Source organism: Rana temporaria, chromosome 6 (genome assembly GCF_905171775.1).
Source record: "Rana temporaria chromosome 6, aRanTem1.1, whole genome shotgun sequence".
Lineage (NCBI taxonomy): Eukaryota > Metazoa > Chordata > Amphibia > Anura > Ranidae > Rana > Rana temporaria.
The window spans coordinates 123,983,601-124,006,961 of record NC_053494.1 but is presented as its reverse complement, the minus strand read 5'-3'; the positions used below and the strand labels follow the sequence as shown (position 1 = coordinate 124,006,961).

The 23,361-nt window shown below is 40.2% G+C and overlaps 1 protein-coding gene across 6 annotated transcripts in view; it reads right to left on the bottom strand.

Moving 5' to 3' along the window:
• The window catches only part of ADAM23 (ADAM metallopeptidase domain 23), a 293,859-nt gene that overhangs the window by 38,793 nt on the left and 231,705 nt on the right, over positions 1-23,361 (bottom strand). For 4 of the 6 annotated variants that reach the window (XM_040357304.1, XM_040357306.1, XM_040357305.1 and 1 more), the window contains exons 19-24: positions 22,053-22,103; positions 19,579-19,642; positions 16,191-16,296; positions 11,206-11,325; positions 6,192-6,360; positions 2,790-2,901 (exon numbers count right to left, since the gene is read on the bottom strand). In XM_040357304.1, the coding sequence (XP_040213238.1) occupies positions 2,790-2,901; positions 6,192-6,360; positions 11,206-11,325; positions 16,191-16,296; positions 19,579-19,642; positions 22,053-22,103 (622 nt within the window). Of the gene's footprint in view, positions 1-2,468; positions 2,902-6,191; positions 6,361-11,205; positions 11,326-16,190; positions 16,297-19,578; positions 19,643-22,052; positions 22,104-23,361 lie in introns of those variants that run through there. The other 2 variants (XM_040357303.1, XM_040357302.1) reach the window with 2 other exon arrangements.

The following is a 23,361-nucleotide window of genomic DNA, read 5'->3' as shown; positions in this document are numbered from 1 at the left end:
AAAAGTGGGGTATGCCTGTAGTTATTGTTTGAGCAGCGCTATCACATACTCAACTCTTTTCAATTATTAGATGTGAGGCCTCGTACACACGACCGAGTTTCTCGGCAAAAAACAGCAAGAAACTCGCTGGGAGATATTTTTTTGCCAAGGAAACCGGTCGTGTGTACATTTTCGTTGAGGAAACTGTCGAGAAACTCGACGAGCCAAAAAGAGAGCATGTTCTCTGTTTCCTTGACGGGAATGGAGAAAATTGGCTTGTCGAGTTTCTCGACGGCTTCACAAGGAACTCGACGAGCAAAATTATGTGTTTCGCCCGTCTGACTTTTAGTCATTCCATTCTCATATTCTTGTGAATAGATCTGTGAATGGATGACGTACATAACTGTGAGCCACACACAGCCATGCTAAATTCAAAAGAAAACAGGACGCTTCAGGGAGAAGCACACCATGATTTAGGTAAATGAGAGGGGGGGTGGTATGAGGGGGCTGGGGAATGAGACCATGCTTCATGTTACACCCAAAAACAAGGTCACAAAGGTGGACTTGCTTTTACATTAATTAGTGAATACCCTGAAATGGTGCAAAGGTAAAAAAAAACTATAGGCTAAGAACGGTTTAGGTTTCCAAAAACTGAAAAATTGTGCACATTTTAGTTAAGCAAAAAGGCTCTTTTTACAAAACAAGTAATATGTTAACCTACAGCTTTTCTGCAACAATGGAAGTAAATTAGGCTTTGATAGGTGATGCAAACAATTCATACAGGAGTGTAAAATTCAACGTACTACACTCTCTGAAGAATTATTTGGACAGTATTGCAATGCACTGCAGTGCAATGTACGGTGAAAAAGGCAATGAACAAGGAAGAAAAAAGCTAGCCAGACACATATAGACTTTTTTTTTCAGGTTGAACCAAAAAAATCTAACAGTTTGATTTGATTTACCAAAACTGAAAAGTATAAAATCTGGTGTAGCTGTGCATAGTAGCCAATTGGCTTCCAGCTTGTTCATTTAGGTTTTGAAAAAAAACTGAAAGCTGATTGGTTTTAATGCAGAGCTGCACCAGATTTTGCACTTTTTATTCTTAGTAAATTAACCCCAGTGTGTCCCTATACAGCGTGCTTGGCAAATCTCTTATTTTGAAAGCTAGACTTCTGGCTGTAAAAATACAGGAACCCCAGGTATATCTGATTTCACACAGTTGTTGCTCATCTAACAATTGTCTCTACCCAGCTCCTTTGATTTTTCAATCAATGGATGCCAGGCAAGAGGATGGCGATCAATAAGTAACAATTGACACAATTCCACCACTGCCAATTGCCTTGGCACAGTCAAAAATTTCTCAGAAGCTCACAAAATTTATCAAATGGCGGTTTTTCGATTTGGGACTTGCATTCAATTCAGTCATTTTAGTTACACTGAATGGCCATTTGTATGATCATATTAATACACGTTTGGCCAGTTCTCAACTTAATTTCTCTTTGGTAATTCCGGTATTTTTCTAATGCAGTATTTTAAGTGGTTCTAAAGGCATTTTTTTAATATTTAAAATAATAGAAATGTTATACTTACCAGCTCTCTGCAACAATATTGCACAGAGAGGCCTCTTATCTCTTCTTAGCCCCGCCAGCACTATCCACTCCTTCTTTCGGCGGGTGCCGCCATAGCAAGCTGTTTACTGTGTGAGCACCCATGTGGGCGTGCTCCTGAGCTGGGCTGTGTGCACTTATAGCATGGCTTGGCCACGTCCTCCACTCCCTACTTTGACTGACAGCAGTTCCTGCTGCTGCTGCCTGTGACCGCCAGCAAGTGGAGGAGCAATGCTGCAGAGGGTACAGTGCTGGAGCAGTGACAGGAGACAGGGAAGTGTTTAGGAAATGTGTGTGTGTGTGTGTGGGGGGGGGGGGGTTACAGTTAGAGAGCTATTGTTTTACCTAAATGCAGGATATGCATTAAGGTAAAAGACATTCAGAATTTAGAACAACTTTCAGTATGTGTTCTCCATCATAATGGCCCATGAAACATTTTACTTTCCTTCTGCTTTTTCATGTGTTTTACTTTACATTATCAGTATATTCAGTTGCACATTCTGCATTCATTTCACACAGACATGAAGAATGTTGTGAGCTAGAAGCCCATTATCACATTCAGACAGGGGAGTCCAACCCAAACTTTTTTTTTCAGCTTTGAATGGAGTAAGGAGAGGAAAGAACCCTATGAAGGGTTCAACTGCTATCTATTTGAGAGCTTTTCCTTCCAGTGACAATGATTTTACCACACAGGGAAAATCTGCAACAGAGACATAGAATGCAATGGAAAGCTGCTTTCCCCTACTCCACTTAAATAAATAAAATAAAAAAGCACTTTTATTTTCATCTATGTTGTCCTTGGTAATTTATTATCACTTCTTATTTGGTTAAAGATTATCGCTGTGACAGTAAGTCAAGGGAAATCTATGTAGTGGACCCTCAAATAGCAGTGAAAACACTGGGGTTCTAATAAATTCTACAAAAAAAAGAATTTGGGCTGGATATACACTTTAAAACTGTACAATTACCTAGGTGTTATTCATAACCAATCTATAGCACTTGCTGTCTTTGTTTTGAGGTAATTAACTACAATTCATGTGGTTTTACCAAAGAAATGATCCCAGTAATAACAGTTTATTACAGAATCTAAAAAAAAACTGTGTACATAAAGGCATGTGACATAGCTCTGGCATATTTCCTGCTTCCCTATGTTATATGACTTAATGTAGTAGCTAATAAACAACATAAGAAAATGGAACAAACCCTTCGGTACTTCCTCTTTTTTTTCAGGAATGTCTTTTTTTGGGTCATAAATGCTGCAGTCCGTTCCTGCCCAGTTGGAAGAGCATATACATGTGGCTTCATTGCTGCAAACCTGAAAATAACTGAATGGTATTAGGAACTACAAATGGTATCTTTGCAATATGTTGCACATTCTATGAATTATTTTTATAGATTCTGTAGGCGCCAGGGGTCAAGTCCTGGGGAAAAAAGTGTGGGAACTCCCACCCAAGATCCCCTCCCCCACCAAAAAAAAAAAATGATACGCTCTTAAGCATAATTACTAAACCGCATGTTTTTTTTTATTTTTATCCACTGTACCTTAGAGTGTGCGGAGGTCTTTCTAAATCCCGCAAAAACTTGCGACAGACCTCCGCAATGTCTCCTGGAAACAATGACAAAAGCTCCCAGGAGACATTGCGGCATCGAGGAAGTGACGGAATACCCGCACACTACCTGATGAATCCATATACAGGAAGCGGCCAGTAACATAAAGGATTACTAAGGTTCGCCTGCCCCTGACAGTGACTCGAGCTGGGCATCGCCGCTTAGTGAAGGATTGGCTTGGGCGGCTCGGCTGCTCTAGTCCTGCAAAGGGAACCGAGTTCCTGCTGTGAAAAAAGTGCAGGAACTCCGTTCCCACATGTTCCCGCAGGACTTGAGCCCTGGTAGGCGCTGTTGAAAGAGACACTGCAACTTTGCTCATGCAAGGTTTCTGCCAAAGACCCTGCTCCCTGCCCCTCCATACTCACTTTACCAACGTTCGCTTGCCAGTTCTTACTCCGCAGCTGGCACTGAAATGGTTGGTGTCTGCGATTAGGGGAAACAGTGACTTCACTCCTCTAGCCATGTGCAAGTGCACAGTCCTAGTGATTGGCTGCTAAACCCAAACAGTGTCAAAGGGTGAGGAGGGACTATGCTCCTCCTCCTCTGGGTGCCAGGTATTGTTGCATGTTGCGAAGAAGGAAAAACAGCAAAGCTGGTAAGGTGACTATAGGTGTGTGAGAAGGGAGGAGTCCCTTGCAGAGACCTTGCACAGACATTGTCACTTTTTACCATCCACGGTTAAGGTGATAGTATCTCCTTAAATAAATGAAGTGTGTAGTGGTATTTAAATCCAACTCTGCAAGAGTTTTTGGCATGTTTCTTTAATTCTTTATTCTTTAAAGAAACTCTATAAAGAGAAAAAAGAACACAAACTCTGCAGGTATAGAGAGTAGGCAACTAGAGATACATCTGCACATATCTGCAGCAGCCTTTCAAAACCATTCATTGTGGCCAAGCTGTTTTACATGGTAAAATTAAAAAAATGTCTATATAATAAAGGAGATTGCTCCGAAGCTGTGCTCCCATATTTTCCAACTTGCCAATCACTATGATAAGCATTCTTTATGGCTAATACTAATGTGGAGACCAGAAGGAAATGCCATAGCTTTGCCTGTCAGAACAGCACAGCATTCAACAATCACTGAAGGGTTTGCAGAGAAATTTCAGTCAGTCAAATCAAATTTAAACCAGTCAAATCAATCAATGTTAAACACTTTTTGAACCACTTAAATATGAACACAACATCAGTAACTGATGCAATATATCACCCATGAGTTTGATCAGGCACCAGAATTCAGTCAATTGTGAAGTGAAACCTGGGAAAAGCTTCAATACATTTTTATTGAATTATCAAAATAAAATGGAAATGGAAAAAAACTATAGTATAGTTATTTGTTTCAATAAAATAATATTTTTACAACGATTAGTGCCTAGAAAGTCCATCTCATTGTCCCTCCAACAACAACCTTTCTTGCTATAGTAAATAGAAATTGTGGAAAGGGCCAAGGAGTTGGTACCAAATGTGGAAGAATGGAACACAGAGGCCCAAAGAAATTGGCACAATTATTTAGTTTAATTGTAGGTAGACAAACACCAATTGGGGTAGAGTGCCAACGTTCTTGACCTAAAAGCTCAATTAAATAAATAACACCTGGAGCACAATATCACAAGAACACAGTTGCAGAAGTTCCAGCAAGGTTAGTGTCACTATAGCAAGACTCTAGCATTTAACAGATTGTCACTTTGGCAGGCTTACTTGACCGAAGCAACATCTGAGTAGAAGGGTGGCTGTAGACAAGTGGTGTAGTATTGGCAAATAGCAAACTGACGTGGGTTCCAAATCACAGCACAGGCTTTCTGGTACTACCAGCGCTGGCAGCAGTTTCCCTATTCTGTCCTTTCTCATCAGGAACCACTCTCTAGGTTAAATGAGCCATCCCTAAGAAGTGTCATTCTGTCCCTACACTATCCACTTCACAACTGTGCGCCAACTGCAGTGGGGTACTACTATTATCATTGCCCTCTCTAAAGATGGCCACTGGGGTCATCCAGTGCTGCAGTGTCTAGTCAGACCAATGTTCTTCTCATGCTCTATTCCAGTGATGGTGAACCTTGGAACCCCAGATGTTTTAGAACTACATTTCCCATGATGCTCATGTACTCTGCAGTGTAGTTTAGCATCATGGGAAATGTAGTTCCAAAACATCTAAGGGGGGCCAAGGTTCACCATCACTGCTCTATTCCCTCTGTAGAGTGGTCAGCAACACAGCACTACGTACAGAGGGGAGGGTAAACTGCAACTGCCTACATGATTGTATTTTTTAGCCTGTTCGATGAGAGCAATTTGAATCCCATCTCCTTATCAGTGAGTCAATTACTATTTTATGCTTTCAACTGCTTCTGCAACTTTGACAAATAATAGATTTGAAAGTTTCATCTTTTAATTTCAACAATTAAATTGCCACGTATTGCCATGTATGGTCAATTTTGCACTCTAAAGTATTTGTATAGTTTAAAAAAGCAGTGAAAGTGCTTTGAAAAAAGCCACCATTACACTTTGAAACTAGACACATTGTGGAGAAATGTGTTTTTAAAGTTCACAACAGAGGAACTGAAATCACATTTTTCTTTGTGAGCAGATTTCAGTAGCCTGACAGCCTTCTAATGTAAAAACACACCAGGTGTTTGTAAGCTGTTAGAAACAGACTGAAACTTGACTTTAGATTCTTTGTTGTCATTTTTGGGGATCTTAGAGAACAAATTACTTCACAGTACAAGTAGCTACAGAGGTGAGGGCTTGTTTAATTTTATTTTACTGCGTGTTGAGAATATGTAAATAGTTTAATGTCCATAGTCTGGGCACAAGCACATGCTAGGGTAAAGTAGGAAATGGAAATACAGCACTAAACATGTACATTGTACAGAACATACAGTAGGTAGATTTTAAAAGCTCTCATAGTAGGTGAGGTCAATTTCATTTTACTACTTTAGAGGTAGGAATAAGTCTTCCACAGTTGATTTTTAGGGCTTTTTCTAACAGTTCTAAAATAAACTTACCCCATGTCCAGAACAGACTTTGTCATTTGAGCCCATTGGACAGCTACTGATGTTTAGTGATGAAATATGGAGACATTTTCTGTCTAAGCACATCATTGATGGGCCACATGGTGTTCCATCTTCTACATATCCCATGTCAGTTTCATCATCCAAAAGAATATGGGCACCACTGTGTAAAGAGATAATTACACTGCAGTAGAGCAACAAACACTTATTTGTTTTTACATTTTCTGTAGAAAAACCTATTTGAAACCAGCAATCAAATAATTGTACCATGGAACAATGCAGTGGTCCTATGCAGTGGACAATTCTTCACAAATTGCAAATGTGATGTTGGGAGATAATATTAAAACATGCTCCCAGAAACAGGGGATATGCAAGTAAATTATGCATGTTCATTTAATTATCCTAAAGTATAACTAAAAGCAAAACTTTTTTTTTTAGTTTTGGATAGAGTAGAGAGTGATTAGAACACCTGACAGTTTTTATTGCTGCCTCCATCCCTATTAGGGAGATTTACCCTCTCGATTTGTCCTGTTTAACATTATGATTGAAAGTGAAATTTTGGGTTGTTCCCAGAAAAGCAATAGAGGGGAAGTCTTCCAATGGGGACACTAGTTCTATTGACCTGGGGGTTCCCAAGAAATGCCCTTAATTTGCAAGGATTTCCTCTCACTTCCTGTTTTGGCTATGGGACAGGAAGTGTAGGGAAATCTCCCCAAAGGAACAAATACGGCAAAAATAAATCTTACAGGGATCATAACCCTTCTTTACTCTATCTAAAATAAAAAAAATATGTCCCTATAGTTCTACTTTAAAGTGGAACTAAAGTGTAAATAAAAAAAAAAAAAACAGGCAGGCAGGCTTTTTATTGTAGAGGAGTTAGTGACGCCATCCGCTCCTGGCCAACCAAGATGGTCAAAGACTGGCACCCAGGAGAAACCAGGAAGAAGATGTCAGCACTGGTGAGGGACCTCACAGGTATCCGACAATTGAATCAGAGGGTAAGTATTGGGGACTTTAGTTCCACTTTAAAGTGTATGTAAACCTTAAAAATGAACTTCTCTTATTTGCTCCATATTGGTTGCTAAATATACAATTGAACATGTTTGACAAGTGAAAAAATACCTGTTAATTTTGCCAGAAATCAGTAAACTGATAACTTCCTGTGATTTTTGTCTGTGCACAAGAATGTGTTATGAAGATGAGGAATGAGGAGGTGGAGGGGAGATGTGGATAGGTGTGTGTTTTTTGTAATGCATCAAAAATTAGGTAGGCAGGGCTGAAAACACATGCTATTAAATTCAGAGGGTTGTTATAGAAGATAGAAGCATACTACATTTTTTGGGACATCAACAGCAATTATTCTGTACCTGCCCAATGTTTAAATGGTGAAACACTGGTAAATGTATTGCAGAGATCTACAATATATATATATATATATATATATATATATATATATATATATATATATATATATATATATATATATATATTATACATGTATGCAGTTGTGCTCATAAGTTTACATACCCTGGCAGAATTTATGATTTCTTGGTCATTTTTCGGAGAATATGAATAACACAAAAACTTTTCTTTCACTCACGGTTAGCGTTTGGCTGAAGCCATTTATGAATCAACTGTGTTTACTCTTTTTAAATCATAATGGCAACACAAACTGCCCAACTGACCCTGATCAAAAGTTTACATATCCCAGTTCTTAATACTGTGTATTGCCTCTTTTAACATCAATGACAACTTGAAGTCTTTTGTGGTATTTGTGGATGAGGCTCTTTATCTTCTCAGATGGTAAAGCTGCTGATTCTTCTTGGCAAAAAGCCTCCAGTTCCTGTAAATTCTTATGCTGTCTTACACGAAATGCACATTTGAGATCTCCTCAGAGTGGTTCAATGATATTGAGGTCAGGAGACTGAGATAGCCACTTCAGAACCTTCACTTTATTCTGCTGTAGCCAATGACAGGTCAACTTGGCCATCACTGGTGAGGATGGTTACCTTTAATAGCCATTCAAACCCTTTTGTGTCAACGTGTGCGCATTTTATCATGCCAAAATCACCAGGGTATTAAACTTTTGATCAGGGTCATTTGTGTAGTTGCTGTTGCCATTATGATTTAAAACAGTAAACACTGTTGATTCATAATAGATTGCTTCAGCCAAACAGTAACCATGAGTGAAAAAACATTTTTTGTTAACATTTATATTCTCTGAAAAATGGCCAAGAAATCATAAATTCTGCCAGGGTATGTAAACATATGAGCACAACTGTTTATATATATATATATATATATATATATATATATATATATATATATATATATATATATATATATATACAGGGAGTGCAGAATTATTAGGCAAATGAGTATTTTGACCACATCATCCTCTTTATGCATGTTGTCTTACTCCAAGCTGTATAGGCTCGAAAGCCTACTACCAATTAAGCATATTAGGTGATGTGCATCTCTGTAATGAGAAGGTGTGTGGTCTAATGACATCAACACCCTATATCAGGTGTGCATAATTATTAGTCAACTTCCTTTCCTTTGGCAAAATGGGTCAAAAGAAGGACTTGACAGGCTCAGAAAAGTAAAAAATAGTGAGATATCTTGCAGAGGGATGCAGCACTCTTAAAATTGCAAAGCTTCTGAAGCGTGATCATCGAACAATCAAGCGTTTCATTCAAAATAGTCAACAGGGTCACAAGAAGCGTGTGGAAAAACCAAGGCGCAAAATAACTGCCCATGAACTGAGAAAAGTCAAGCGTGCAGCTGCCAAGATGCCACTTGTCACCAGTTTGGCCATATTTCAGAGCTGCAACATCACTGGAGTGCCCAAAAGCACAAGGTGTGCAATACTCAGAGACATGGCCAAGGTAAGAAAGGCTGAAAGACGACCACCACTGAACAAGACACACAAGCTGAAACGTCAAGACTGGGCCAAGAAATATCTCAAGACTGATTTTTCTAAGGTTTTATGGACTGATGAAATGAGAGTGAGTCTTGATGGGCCAGATGGATGGGCCCGTGGCTGGATTGGTACAGAGCATGATGGGACTGTGAGGCCTATATAGGTCCGATGCAAGGCGCACATCCGTCATTTCAGCGAGAAGAGCCGGCGTGTCAACATCGGGAGAAGAAGAGAAGTGAAGAACATGACGTCACAGCGCGGAAGAAGAACTCACAGCACGGAAGGAGAAGAAGACGTAAAGCATGGAAGAAGGCACCGGACAGCGAGACGAAGAACCGGGGTGCGCCGAGTCAACAGCGGAGAGCGGCGAACATAGAAGGAGACCCCCCGGATAGCAGAGAAGACCCGTCGGGATAGCGGAAGAAGAAGCCCCCCCGCCGAAGACGCCGGAGGAAACCCGCCGGGGGGTGGGGGCTTTTTTAAAGGCGACCCCCCCCCGGCGGTGGAAGAGAACCAGACGGCGGCCCCCACCCACCCGAAGACGTCAAAGAAGAAGCTCCCCATGGTAAAAGAGCTAATAAAGAAGACAGGGGGGGCCTCCGGAGCAGACTAATAAAATATTTTAATACCCTGTGTGGTTTATTTGTGTTTTTACCACTTTTCTTGCAGGTGAATGGGTAGGGGTACAATGTACCCCATACTCATTCACTTAGGGTGGGGGGCCGGTATCTGGGGGCCCCCTTATTAAAGGGGGCTCCCAGATTCCGATAAGCCTCCCGCCCGCATACCCCGACAACCAACGGCCAGGGTTGTCGGGAAGGGGCCCTGTCCTCATCAACATGGGGACAGGGTGCTCTGAGGTGGGGGGGCCGCAGTGCGCCCCCCTGCCCCAGAGCACCAAACCCCCCCATGTTGAGGGCATGCAGCCTGGTACGGCTCAGGAGGGGGGGGGGGGCGCTCGCTCGTCCCCACTCCCTTCCTGGCTGCCCGGGTAGCGTGCTTTGGATACGGGTCTGGTATGGATTGTAGGAGGACCCCCTACGCCGTTTTTTTTTGGCGTAGGGGGGCTCTCCTTACAACCCATAACAGACCTAAGGGCCCGGTATGCTCCTGAGGGGGGGACCCATGCCGGATTTTTTTTTAAAATCCGGCGGGGACTTCCCCCTCAGGATTCATAACAAACGCCGCACACGTGTAGAATTGGCGGGAATCCAAGTCGGATCTCCCGTCGCTTCTATGACGGCTCTGTCTCCATCGCGGCAAGCCAGCTCGGCGCTGGCTCCCGCGATGGGGCTCGTAGGTGCTCAATCTCGCCGAGAAAGAGAGCGAGATTGACACAATATCGGGTTCACCTACTGTATATATTTTTTTTTTTGTTAAGTTGCCTAATAATTATGCACAGTAATAGTCACCTGCACACACAGATATCCCCCTAAAATAGCTAAAACTAAAAACAAACTAAAAACTACTTCCAAAAATATTCAGCTTTGATATTAATGAGTTTTTTGGGTTCATTGAGAACATGGTTGTTGTTCAATAATAAAATTAATCCTCAAAAATACAACTTGCCTAATAATTCTGCACTCCCTGTATATATATATATATATATATATATATATATATATATATATATATATATATATATATATATATATATATATATATATATATAAAAGCCTTAAAGGAAGTATGAAACCTGCCATTGTTGAACACTTTCTCAAGGAAAGTCTAAGGGCCCATACACACTTGTCCATTTTTGGCATGTCATTGAATGTGCAATATGGAATGTCCTCATGCCCATCCAAATGCAATTATGCACATTAGAATGTGTTTTGACGTTCATTTTGATACATTTAAATGAAATGTAAATTTTATTTATTTCAATGACTTGTCAAAAACAGCAGTAGGAAAGACCCAGAAAGACTTGCAGAGCTGAAATAGCAGTGAAGTGCAGAATCTTATGTGAAGTGCGGAGTCTTGGGCCTGAGGTAGCCCCCCATTCTACCTTTGTTGTAATTCACCTCTGTTCACAATAATAATAGTACAAAAAATATTTATAAAGTATGCAAAACTTTAAATAAATACCTGCAGTCCAGAACTCTCTTTTGGTGATTAATGTATGTTGGTGGAATGTCACCCTCTAATTTGCCAATACGAGGGGTTTTAGATACATTTGCACACAGCAAAAATCCACAAAATACATCACTGCAAAAAAAAAGTAAAAATAAATGACATTGCTAGTGCTTTTTATTCATTCAATGTACATCCCTCAATATAACCTTCTGAAATTATTAAAACAGGGGGAACTAATGCGCAAACCACACTAAAAAGGGCCTAATAATCTAAATAAATAAATAATAATAAACAGCAGCAAATAGCAAATGTAATAATGTGCAAAATGTTCAAAAAAAAATGACAACAACAAAATGAATGATAAATCTTCATGAAATGATGTGCAAAAATTTGAGTCTCTGTGCAAAAATGCAATGAAACAGATAACAAACGTAATCATGTGCAAAATATTCCAAAAGATAAAAAATAGATACTTGAAAATACAAAATGAATGATATATCTTCATGCAATGATGTGCAAAATGTGAGTCTATGTGCAAAATGCAATGAATCAAAAAATCCAATGTCATGCAGACTGATTCAATGTCCACAATTTTTTTATGGTGTAAGGTGCTCCAAACAAATCACAAGGTGCTCCATGTGACCCTGTTTCCCCCAGCCTCTCACCTTGGCTGGCTTATAATTAAGCCTCTTAATAATCACATTGGCTGCAGCTCCTGTATAGTAAAGCACTCATAACCACAGGCAGGTCCCTTTAAATTCACAGCGGCAGCGACTAAAAACCCTTTCTCATGGGCAGATGGCTCCCAGCGGAATACATAAAAGAAGGAACACGCTCCATGCACTCACATTTAAGGATGACACAACAGGCACAAACAATATCTTCTCCGCTCCCGGCCGTCATAGGATACCCTATTATTAAGTGGCGTGTACAGCCACGTAACGCGTGAGGGTGGAAAGCCGGTGGTGACGTCATCTCCGCTCCCGGCAGGGAGCGGAGAAGATATTGTTTGTGCCTGTTGTGTCATCCCTAAATGTGAGTGCATCTACGTTTTTTATTAAAAGTTGTTCATACGTTTTTACACTATGGAGCGTGTTCATTCTTTTATGTATTCCGTTGGGAGCCATCTGCCCATGAGAAAGGGTTTTTTAGTCGCTGTCGCTGTGGACTTAAAGGGACCTGCCTGTGGTTAAGAGTGCTTTACTATACAGGAGCTGCCACCAGTGTGATTATTAACCACTAAACAACCGAGGACGTCATATGACGTCCTCCACTTTGTGCAGTGATATCTGAATGATGCCTGCAGCTACAGGCATCATTCAGATATCACCGTCTTCAGCCGCCCATTCTCTGCACGATAAAAATGATCAAAGCGGCAGTTTCGCTGCTTGATCGTTCTTATAGGCAGCGGGAGGGGGACGTCCCCCTCCCTCTCGCCGCCATCCGGTGCTTCTCCGGTCTCTCCCATGCCATCGGGGGCACGGAGAGAGTGAATCGGCCGGCGCTGGCTGGGAAGCATAGAGATGACTGGTGACCAGATGACTGGTGTCGGAGGCCCGGGCGCGACGTTATGACGTCACGCCCGGTAACTGAAAGTAAACAAAGCCGCAATCGCGGCTGTGGGCATGAGATTGGTGATTTTTTTTCACGATCTCATGCTTGTAAGCCTGGAGGAGAGATGTGGGGTCTTATTGACCCCACATCTCTCCATAAAGAGGACCTGTCACACTATTTCCTATTACAAGGGATGTTTACATTCCTTGTAATAGGAATAAAAGTGATACAAAAAAAAGTGTAAAAATAAGTAAAATAAAATGAAAAAAAAAATATTTTTTTTAAGCGCCCCTGTCCCCGGTAGCTCGCGCGCAGAAGCGAACACGCATGTTCACACCCCACATGTGAGGTATCATTGCGTGCGTTAGAGCATGTGCAACAATTCTAGCTCTAGACCTCCTCTGTAACTCGAAAATAGTAACCTGTTAAAAAATGTAAAGCGTTGCCTATGGAGATTTTTAAGTAGCGAAGTTTGGCGCCATTCCATGAGTGTGCGCAATTTTAAAGCATGACATGTTAGGTATCTATTTACTCGCCGTAACATCATTTTTCACATTATACAAAAAAAATTGGGCTAACTTTACTGTTTTGTTATTGTTTAATTCATAAAACCGTTTTTTTTTCACAACAAAAGGCGTTCGAAAAATGATTGCGCAAATACCGTGCGAGAAAAAAAAGTTGCAATGACCGCCATTTTATTCCCTAGGGTGTCTGCTAAAAATATATATATATATAATGTTTGGAGGTTTTGATGAATTTTCTAGCAAAAAAATTGAGATTTTTACATGAAGGAGAGAAGTGCCAAAATAGGCCCGGTGGTCAAGTGGTTAAGAGGCTTAATTATAAGCCAGCCAAGGTGAGAGGCTGGGGGAAACAGGGTCACCATTTTTTTTATGGTGTAAGTTGCTCCAAACAAATCACAAGGTGCTCCACCTTGTGATTTGTTGGGAGCACCCTACACCATAAAAAAATTGTGGACATTGGATCAGTCTATATGACATTGGATTTTTTGTTTCATTGCATTTTGCACAGAGACTCACATTTTGCACATCATTGCATGAAGATATATCATTCATTTTGTATTTTTAAGTGTCTATTTTTATCTTTTGGAATATTTTGCACATCTGTTATCTGTTTCATTGCATTTTAGCACAGAGACTCACATTCTTGCACATCATTGCTTCTTAAATTATTGTTTTTAGTATTTACTTGTATATCAATAATGTACCACAAATGTCAAATAACAATATAATAATGTCAATGAACACTTCACTGTGAGCCTGCGAAGTTGTTGAAGTATGGATTATTGCATCCATGTTATTAAAAATCATACAGACATAACTCCTACATTGATTATGGCATGTAAAATAGAAAGCTTCACACACTAATACTAGAAAGTGTTAATCAAGTAAATCTTGCGTATGCTAACATCAGCTATAAAAAAAAAAAAGGAAATGCATTGTCACTCCAAGTCTTATGCCGGCCATACACGATTCGAATTTCGAAATAATTTTCTTTCTAAAATCGTATCTAAGAATTTTTGTTCCTATTTCGCACCATTAGTGGGCTGCAGCAACAGCCGATTTTAATGCAGCAATCAAATTTGAGGAATCAGACATGTTGGAAATTTTTGGAAAAACAAACGATTTTCTAATCAATGATGGGAGAATCGTGCAAGAAATGTAATAGAAAAAAAAATGTGCATGTGCAAGAAAAGAAAATTCCCAGAGAGAAAAGAAGATTCCCGATCACAATTTTTTTTTTCTGTAGCAACATGAAGGCTTGGTCGGCCGAATTTTCGAAATTCAATGGTGGCATCTTTGGATCACAAAAAAAAAAAAAGTTCTGATTTCGAAAAGAAACTTCATTCAAAATTCGACCGTGTATGGCGTGCTTTACACACTACAACATTTAGAAAGTATACAAAGGAATGGGACATGCAATACATAGCCCTTTAACATGTTACACTCCTAAAGTAGGGAAAATGTTACTTCTGAAATGCCTTCTGCCTTTGTGATTAGTCCAATGGTACGTTAAGCATGTCTAAATCCAAAGCAGTTTTTCTGTCTTTTGAATAGCATGATGAGAGGTAAAACCCCCTTTGTTTTTATTATATATTTTTTTATGTAATCTGTGCCTTTAGGAAGACTTTTTTTTTATTTTCATGTCCTGCAAATCCAATAGGAAGAGAGAGAACATCTCCCTAAACTGAGTCACCGGGACACATAGAAAGATTTAATTCCCTTGTGGTGACACAGACAGCAACAAAATCCTGATAGGTGTTACATTCATTCCCTACTCTACTCAAAGCAAAAAAGTTTTCACTTTTAAGCAAACTCTTTACAGGAAGTTAAGAGAAAATCAGAAATCAAGCATTTAGAACAAGTCATGTTAGACATTCTGAGTGCAATATAATTGGATCACAAATAATGTCATACAATAATCCTATTAGGCAGGGTTTGATCTTATTAACTGGTGCCTATGAACAAAACTTTTGGAGTAATACCCCTCTACTATCCATTTTAAACCTATTAGCTATTTTTTTTCCTGGCTTAGAATATTGTGATAATATACCACTAATATAAACTACTCCTAAGCATGACAGAAAAAATAGCCAATAATAATACAGAAAAAAAACCCACCTTTGCCTCTGTCACCAATAGACACATGCCTACTGTGCCTAAAGCCTCGTACACACGTCCGAGGAACTTGACGGTCGAAACACATCGTTTTGCTCGTCGAGTTCCTTGTGAAGCTGCCGAGGATCTCGGCGAGCCAAATTTTCCCATTCCCGTCGAGGAAAAAGAAGACATGCTTTCTTTTTGGCCCGACGAGATCCTCGATGGTTTTCTCATTGAAAAGTGTACACACGATCGGTTTCCTCTGCAAAAAAAAACAAAAAACAGCAAGATTCTTGCTGGTTTTTGCCGAGAAACTCGGTCGTGTGTACGAGGCTTGACACTGTTAAATCCCCACCTGCTACTGGCGCTGATAAGGTTATTAATGAATATATTGATAAAACAATGAGAAATGAAAACTGATATTGTTTACAGCCAGCTTAGATGTTCATGTATGTTTCACTTACACAGAAAGAGGTTGGTTTACTAAAGAAATATAGATTGTTCACTTAGTAGATAAAGTGAAGCACATGATTAGATAATTGGTTCACCGTATGTGCTAAGCTAAGTGAATATACACTTTACACAGTAAACATGTTCTATTTCTAGTAAATCAATCCTTATATTCTCACACATAGGACCCATAACCAATGGTAACTTTTTGGACAATTGGATCCCTTGGCAAATTATATGAAGGGACATTCATTCTGCTATTCCTACATAAGTCAGGAAACAATGTTGGCTTATATATAGCAATAATATTAGGAGAACGTTCCTTGAACTGTCCATGTCCATTCTTATAACAACTAGCTCTTTTTAACTTACTGTTTGCTGCACTTGATCCAGTTACCTCCATCCTTTCCACAATTTCCTTTCTCTGTGCCTTCTGCATTCAGTCTTTCATAACAATATTTGTCCGACCCTGAAGCTTCTGCCATGACAGCAAAAGAAAATTATAAACCAGAAAATTGTATACTTATCTAATAGTAATTTTCCTTTCCTGAAGCATGGCAGCATACTCATGGATACGGTTTCATTCTCTTCTTGCTCACAAAGCCAGTTATACAATAAATGAAATCCCCTCAAAAAGGACATTGTTATTGTAAATATACTCAATGTGAAAGCCCTGAAAATTTGTATGCTGCTATGCTTTATTATCAGGAAGGGAAAATTACTGCTATGCAAGTATAAATTTTTCCAGTTTCCTGACAAAAACATTGCAGCATATACATGGGACATAACACACCAAACAAGGTATTTGGACAACTTACATTCATTCAAAACTGAACAACCAGACTCCACTGTGGTCATTGCTGACTTTGTAATAGGTTTGGAACGTGTCAGGCCTCGTACACACGACCGAGAAACTCGGCGGGCGAAACACATCATTTTCCTCGTCGAGTTCCTTGTTAGACTTGTCGAGGAACTCGACGAGCCAATTTTCTCCATTCCCGTCAAGGGAAAAAGAGAACATGCTCTCTTTTTGGCTCGATGAGTTCCTCGACAGTTTCCTCGATGAAAAATGTACACACGACCAGTTTCCTCGGCAAAAAAAACCTCTCCCACCAAGTTTCTTGATGGATTCTGCCGAGGAAACTGGTCGTGTGTACGAGGCCTAATGTATGTAATGTATTGCTAACGTATGTATTAACTCTGAACAAACACCTCCAAATTCCACCCATAAGAACGTAATCACTCTGGTAGAGTGGGCCATGAAATTAATTGATGGATCTGTATTCTTTTGCTCTTCAGATTGTTTTGACCAGGTGCAATGCAATTGTCCTAGTGGATGTAGGAAGTGCTTTTCTGATGCCACCAGAAATGAAGAATAGGTTGTCTGACTTTCTGAAAGAAGCAGTTGCATCACTATATATTTTAACTTTGTGCCAACATCCATGGCATGTGGCAGATCAGAAACTTTAATCTGGAATATTGGCAAGACAATGTCCCGATTTTGATGGAAAGATCTGAAGACTTTTAGATAATGCTGAGGAAGAAGTTGCAGGACTACTCTGTCTACGAAATTCAAGCAATAAGACAGATTGCAGCCTAAAGCTTAGAAATCTGAAACACTGCTCATTGAAGTGAAAGCTAAAATACTTCATTCAATGACAATGTCTATATTGAAGAAGCTTGATCTAGAATAAATGAAGAATGAGACATGTCCAGCACTTCTTTAAATCACAAGGAGGTCTTCTTGGAAGGTGAATTCTTACACAGAATTGATTCACCAGCTGAGCAGACAGAGCCTAGACTTGAACTCTGAAGTTGCTGCCTGAAGAAAATCCAGTATATACTTTACAGCAGGGACCTTTGAACTTGCAAAGTCTATGAACTTATTGCATACTTTATAGTAGTATACACAAGGTTCATAGTAGGTTCCCTAGCTCTCAAAAGGGTCTCAACAACTGAAGATGAGCAGCTTAAGCAAGTTGTCGTCATCTTTTAAATAACATTCTTGGGGAGTGCTTTAAACCTGCCTGTGAAATGGCATATCTGTAGGATATACAAAACCAAAAGTGGCATTTAGATTGAAAGAATACTATTTAAAATATTATTACAATTTAAATACTATCTAATACTATTTAAATTGCCACTATGACATTCCCCACAACATTCATACCAGACCCTTAAAGTTGATCAGGGTCTGGTATGGATTTTAAAGGGTGATCCCACAAGAAAAGAAAAATGGCATGGTCCTTTTTAAATTTCATACCATACCCTCATCAAGGCTATGGTTCTGGTATGGAATTTAAAAAGAACCATATGTAAGAAAACAGAAAACAAAATCAATCTGTGGTCCCCTGCAAAATCCATAGCAGGTCCCTCTGTATGATTACTGTATGTAGTAGCCAGAGGTTTGCCCAGCCCGAGAATTGTGGGCACGCAAAGTTTGGTGCCAACTTTGCATGGCCACAAATACACACCTTATGCCTACCCAGCACTCGTTAGTAACAACCCAATCGTAATGCAGAGAGAGCAGGTAGGATTGGGAATCCTTGGAAAAAGTTAGGCAGCTAGAGCTTGCTGGAACATTACTATTTAGTCTATAGATCAAATGACTGTGCTCTCTAAGGGATTACAGTACCAGTCCAACTAGAACAATTTTTTAGTAAGTTATGGTGATTTGTGCCAATGAATGGTTTCTAATATCCCTCCATGAATCCAATGGTGTAAGATCTGTCTTGAGTTCCCTGGGCTGGCTATTTCTTGAGGCTATAAAATACCTCTGTTGTCCCTTCTGGATTTAGTACTGATTTTCTATAATGACCAGATTCTTTAAAGGGCTTGTAAAGGGACAATTTTTTCCCCCTAAATAGCTTCCTTTACCTTAGTGCAGTTCTCCTTCACTTTCCTCATCCTTCGATTTTTCTTTTAAATGTCCTTATTTCTTCTGATAAATCCTCACTTCCTGTTCTTCTGTCTGTAACTCCACACAGTAATGCAAGGCTTTTTCCCTGGTGTGGAGTGTCGTGCTCGCCACCTCCCTTGGACTACAGGAGAGTCAGGACGCCCACTAACACACAGCTCATTTCTCTATCTGCAACGTAGAGAGTGTCCTGACTCTCCTGTAGTCCAAGGGAGGTGGTGAGCATGGCACTCCACACCAGGGAAAAAGCCTTGCATTACTGTGTGGAGTTACAGACAGAAGAACAGGAAGTGAGTATTTCTCAGAAGAAATAAGGACATTTAAAAGCAAAATCTAAGGACGAGGTAAGTGAAGGAGGACTGCACTAAGGTAAAGGAAGCTGTTTAGGAAAAAAAATTGTACCTTTACAACCCCTTTAAGTTTTTAGAAAGAAGCATGAAACAGAATGGGCAAGATTGTCTCAATGTAATCAGAACACCCAAAGCTTCAAAATGGACAACAGTGCCGCTAGGAACTATGACAGGGAATATGCAAGATATATGTCAGAAAGTCTCACTTAAATCATATGTCAACCCAAAATGTTATATTCCTGATATGTGCCTGCTGTACCATGTACTTGTATGAAAATGTATCCTGTCCCCTTTGTTTTGCTTCCTTTGAGAATGAATTCCTGATAGCTGCCTTACTGAAATCGATTGAAGTAAATATGATAGAACAATTAATTTTGAAACAAAGAGCATTTAACGCAATAGATGGGCTGTATCTAAATAAACTGTAATAGATATAGTAACTAAAATAAAAACAAAGAAATACAATTGCATAGCTGATTCAGTAATAACTTACTTTGTCCCCAGATGTGTTTGCACTGATTGTCTCTTGTCTTGCATTCCCCATTGTAACAACGTCCCTGAAATATATTTGAATGTCCAAAACAGATATATAAAATTTCAAAATAACACCTAATTATATTTTTTCTGTTAAAATGATTATTTGTACATACCACACGTGATACATGCAAGAAATGTAATTATTTTACCTGTTAATTTCTTACAGTATTTTAGGCAAGGCTCTCATGTGAAAAAATCTCATGATGTAAAATCTTAAAACAGAGCAAAATTGGCAGACAATTGTCTCCCAATAACAAGATGTCTCTAAATGGACCTCCATGGCAGGCTCGCCAACTAAAACTGTTTTTAGAATTTTTAAATGGCAAATTTAATTTATGTTTACATGAGAGTTTAGTGAATTAATTAAAATATAGTAAAAGAGTAAAGTGAGCTGAAGTGAACTTGTGTTTCAAACACTCAATCACTTAATCAAAGTCAGAGGAATTTTAAACAAAGCAAAGCTTTACTTTTAGAGCCGGTTCACACTTAGGCGGCACGACTTCGGGGGCGACTCCGCAAGGCGTCCTGAAGACGACTTTAGAGGCGACCTGCAAAATGACCTCTTTATAGAAGTCAATGCAGGTCACCCCGAGCCGCCCCCGAAGTCGTGCAAGAACCTTTTTCTAAGTCGGAGCAACTTGCGTCGCTCCTATTAGAACGGTTCTATTGCATAGAATGGGACGCGACTCGTCAGGCGGCTGAGCCCCAGTGTGAACCGGCTCTTAGGTGTTGATATTTTTGATTATTACTAAGGTTTACTCAAGCTCATTTCTTCCTTTGATAGGAATATGAGGACTACCACTACTTACCTCCTTTTGGAAATATTAGTTGTCTGGCTATTATTCTAACCTTCAATACATTTTGAGTCACTGACTCAAAAATATGTAGATCAGAGGAGTCAGAGAAAAGTAGACTTATCAGCATGGCAGTCAGGCAACTAACATTTCCACAAAGAACCACATATGACAGAACTGGGCCAAGCACCTGTGCTCTGAAGTGGGAGGAAAGGGAGCAAGTCACATGCTCCCCAATACCTGGAAGTATTATGTACTGTATACTGCTCCAATTGGAGCATGGAGTGGTGGGAGAGTGAAGGTAAGTGTGAGGTATTGCCGTGATCGTTAACAACTTGCAGACCAGCCGCCATCATTTTACCGCGGCAGGCCGGCTCCCCTGCGCGAGAGCCCGTAGCTATACTTCGGCTCTCGCGCAGGCCTCTAGGGGCGCTCCCGGTCCTGTCAGGGAGAGAAATGCTGATCTTCTGTTTATACAATGTATGAACAGAAGATCGGTCATTTCCCCTAGTGAGGCCACCCCCCTACAGTTAGAACACACCCAGGGAACATACTTAACCCCTTCCCCACCCCCTAGTGTTAACCCCTTCACTGCCAGTGGCATTTTTATAGTAATCCAATGCATTTTTATAGCACTGATCACTATAAAAATGCCAATGGTCCCAAAATTGTGTCAAAAGTGTCCGAAGTGTCCGCATTAATGTCGCAGTACCGAAAAAAATAGCTGATCGCCGCCATTACTACTAAAAAACCCCTATTTTGTAAACGCTATAACTTTTGCGCAAACCAATCAATAAACGATTATTCGCGATTTTTTTAATGAAAAATATGTAGAAGAATACGTATCGGCCTAAACTGAGGGGAAAAAAAACATTTTTTATACATTTTTGAGGGATATTTATTATAGCAAAAAGTAAAAAATATTCATTTTTTTCAAAATTGTCGCTCTATTTTTGTTTATAGCGCAAAAACTAAAAACCACAGAGGTGATCAAATACCACCAAAATAAAGCTCTATTTGTGGGGAAAAAAGAATGCCAATTTTGTTTGGTAAATGCCACACGACCGCACAATTGTCAGTTAAAGCAACGCAGTGCCGAATCGCAAAACGTGCTCTGGTCTTTGACCAGCAATATGGTCCGGGGGTTAAGTGGTTAAAACGAGAGCAATAATTCTAGCCCCAGACCTCCTCTGTAACTCAAAACATGCAATTCTTTAAACATCGCCTATGGAGATTTTTAAGGGTAAAAGTTTGCCACACAATTTTGAAGCGTGACATGTTGAGTATCAATTTACTGGGTGTAACATAATCTTTCACATCATCTGTCATAATATAACTTTGGGCTAACTTTACTGTTGTCTTATTTTTTAATTAAAAAAAGTGTATTTTTCCCAAAAAAAGTGCACATATAAGACTGCTGCGCAAATATGGTGTGACAGAAAGTATTGCAACAACCGCCATTTTATTCTCTAGGGTGTTAGAAAAAAATATATAATGTTTGGGGGTTCAAAGTAATTTTCTAGCAAAAAAAAAAAAACAGTTTTAAACCAGTAAATACCAAATCTAAAAACGAGGCTCTGTCCTTACGTGGTTAATGTCTACATTTTCTTCAACCCAACAAACAACAAAGTCTTACCTGGTTTGAATTGCAGGCATAGCCATCTTGTTTGCGAAGATTGGGTGGACACTATAAAAAAATAGATAAGGTCACAAAACATATATAGTATTATAAAGCATAGTGTCCTGTATCACCACTGAAACAGGTGAAAGGTGTTAAAGTGGATGTAAACCCGATTCATGAAATTTGAGCTGGGCACATATATCTGCAGTGTTTTCTGGTTTAAATCTAAAGCCATGTGTCTAGTAGCTTTCTCTTGCTGAGTTCCATTGTTATCAGCCAAGTTTCTGTAACATTATGATAAGAGCAGCCGGAGTTTGGAGTCAGGGGTGTTTGCTATAAATAGATTAGCACAGCTCTGGACATACAACAGAGAGAGCTTAGAGTCTCTACCTATGTGTAAAGGGGTTGTGTGCCTTTCCTCCAATCAGCTGTCTTGGCTGTGTTCCCAGGCTTCTCTGCAACAATAAGCAGGAAGCAAAAAAAAACTAACATGAAGGGCACATTCTAAACAGTATCTAAAGCTGAAGACAGCAGAAATGGATGCAATACTTATATAGGGAGGTTTGTTTCATCCCTGTTTATCATCTGTGGCTGTTTACTTCACTGGGTATGTGTGAGGGTTTACATCCACTTTAAGGTAAGAATTGGTTGAAGCAGGGGTACCTGTCATGCTCATCAATGCCTGGGACCAGGTGGGACCTCACTGCCTGCTGAACTAGTTCTGTCCGAGACCCGCTTTATTTCACCCCCAGAAGCTGCATGGCTCACTGCCAAAGCAACTCGTTGCTAGGCACGGCTCTCCTGGCGTCTAACAACCAGTGACATCATGACGAGCAGGAGATAGGAGCCCCAGCATTCAGAGAGAGCCGGAGGAGGATTCCTCCTCCTCGTACCTAAGCTCCACCCCTGACTTCGGGTCTTCCTGCAGCTGTAAGAAAGGTAGGAGGAATGCTCCCTGCACTGCCCTGAGCATGCCCATGGTCACTCTGCTCACTCCCATACACTTCCCCCTCCAGTCATGCTGTATAGTCCCCCCATACTGCCCTCCACTACCCACCCTCCCATTATACTGCCCTCCACTACCACCTCCTCCCATCATACTTCCCTTCTTCCATTATACTGCCCTCTACTACCCCCCTCCCATCATTCCGCCCTTCACTAACCCCCCTCCCATTATACTGCCCTCCACTACCACCCCCTCTTGTCATACTGCCCTTCACTACCACCCCTCCCATCATACTGCCCTCCACTATCTCCCCTCCCATTATACTGCCCTCCACTACCACCTTCTCCCATCATACTGCCCTCCACTACCTCCCCTCCC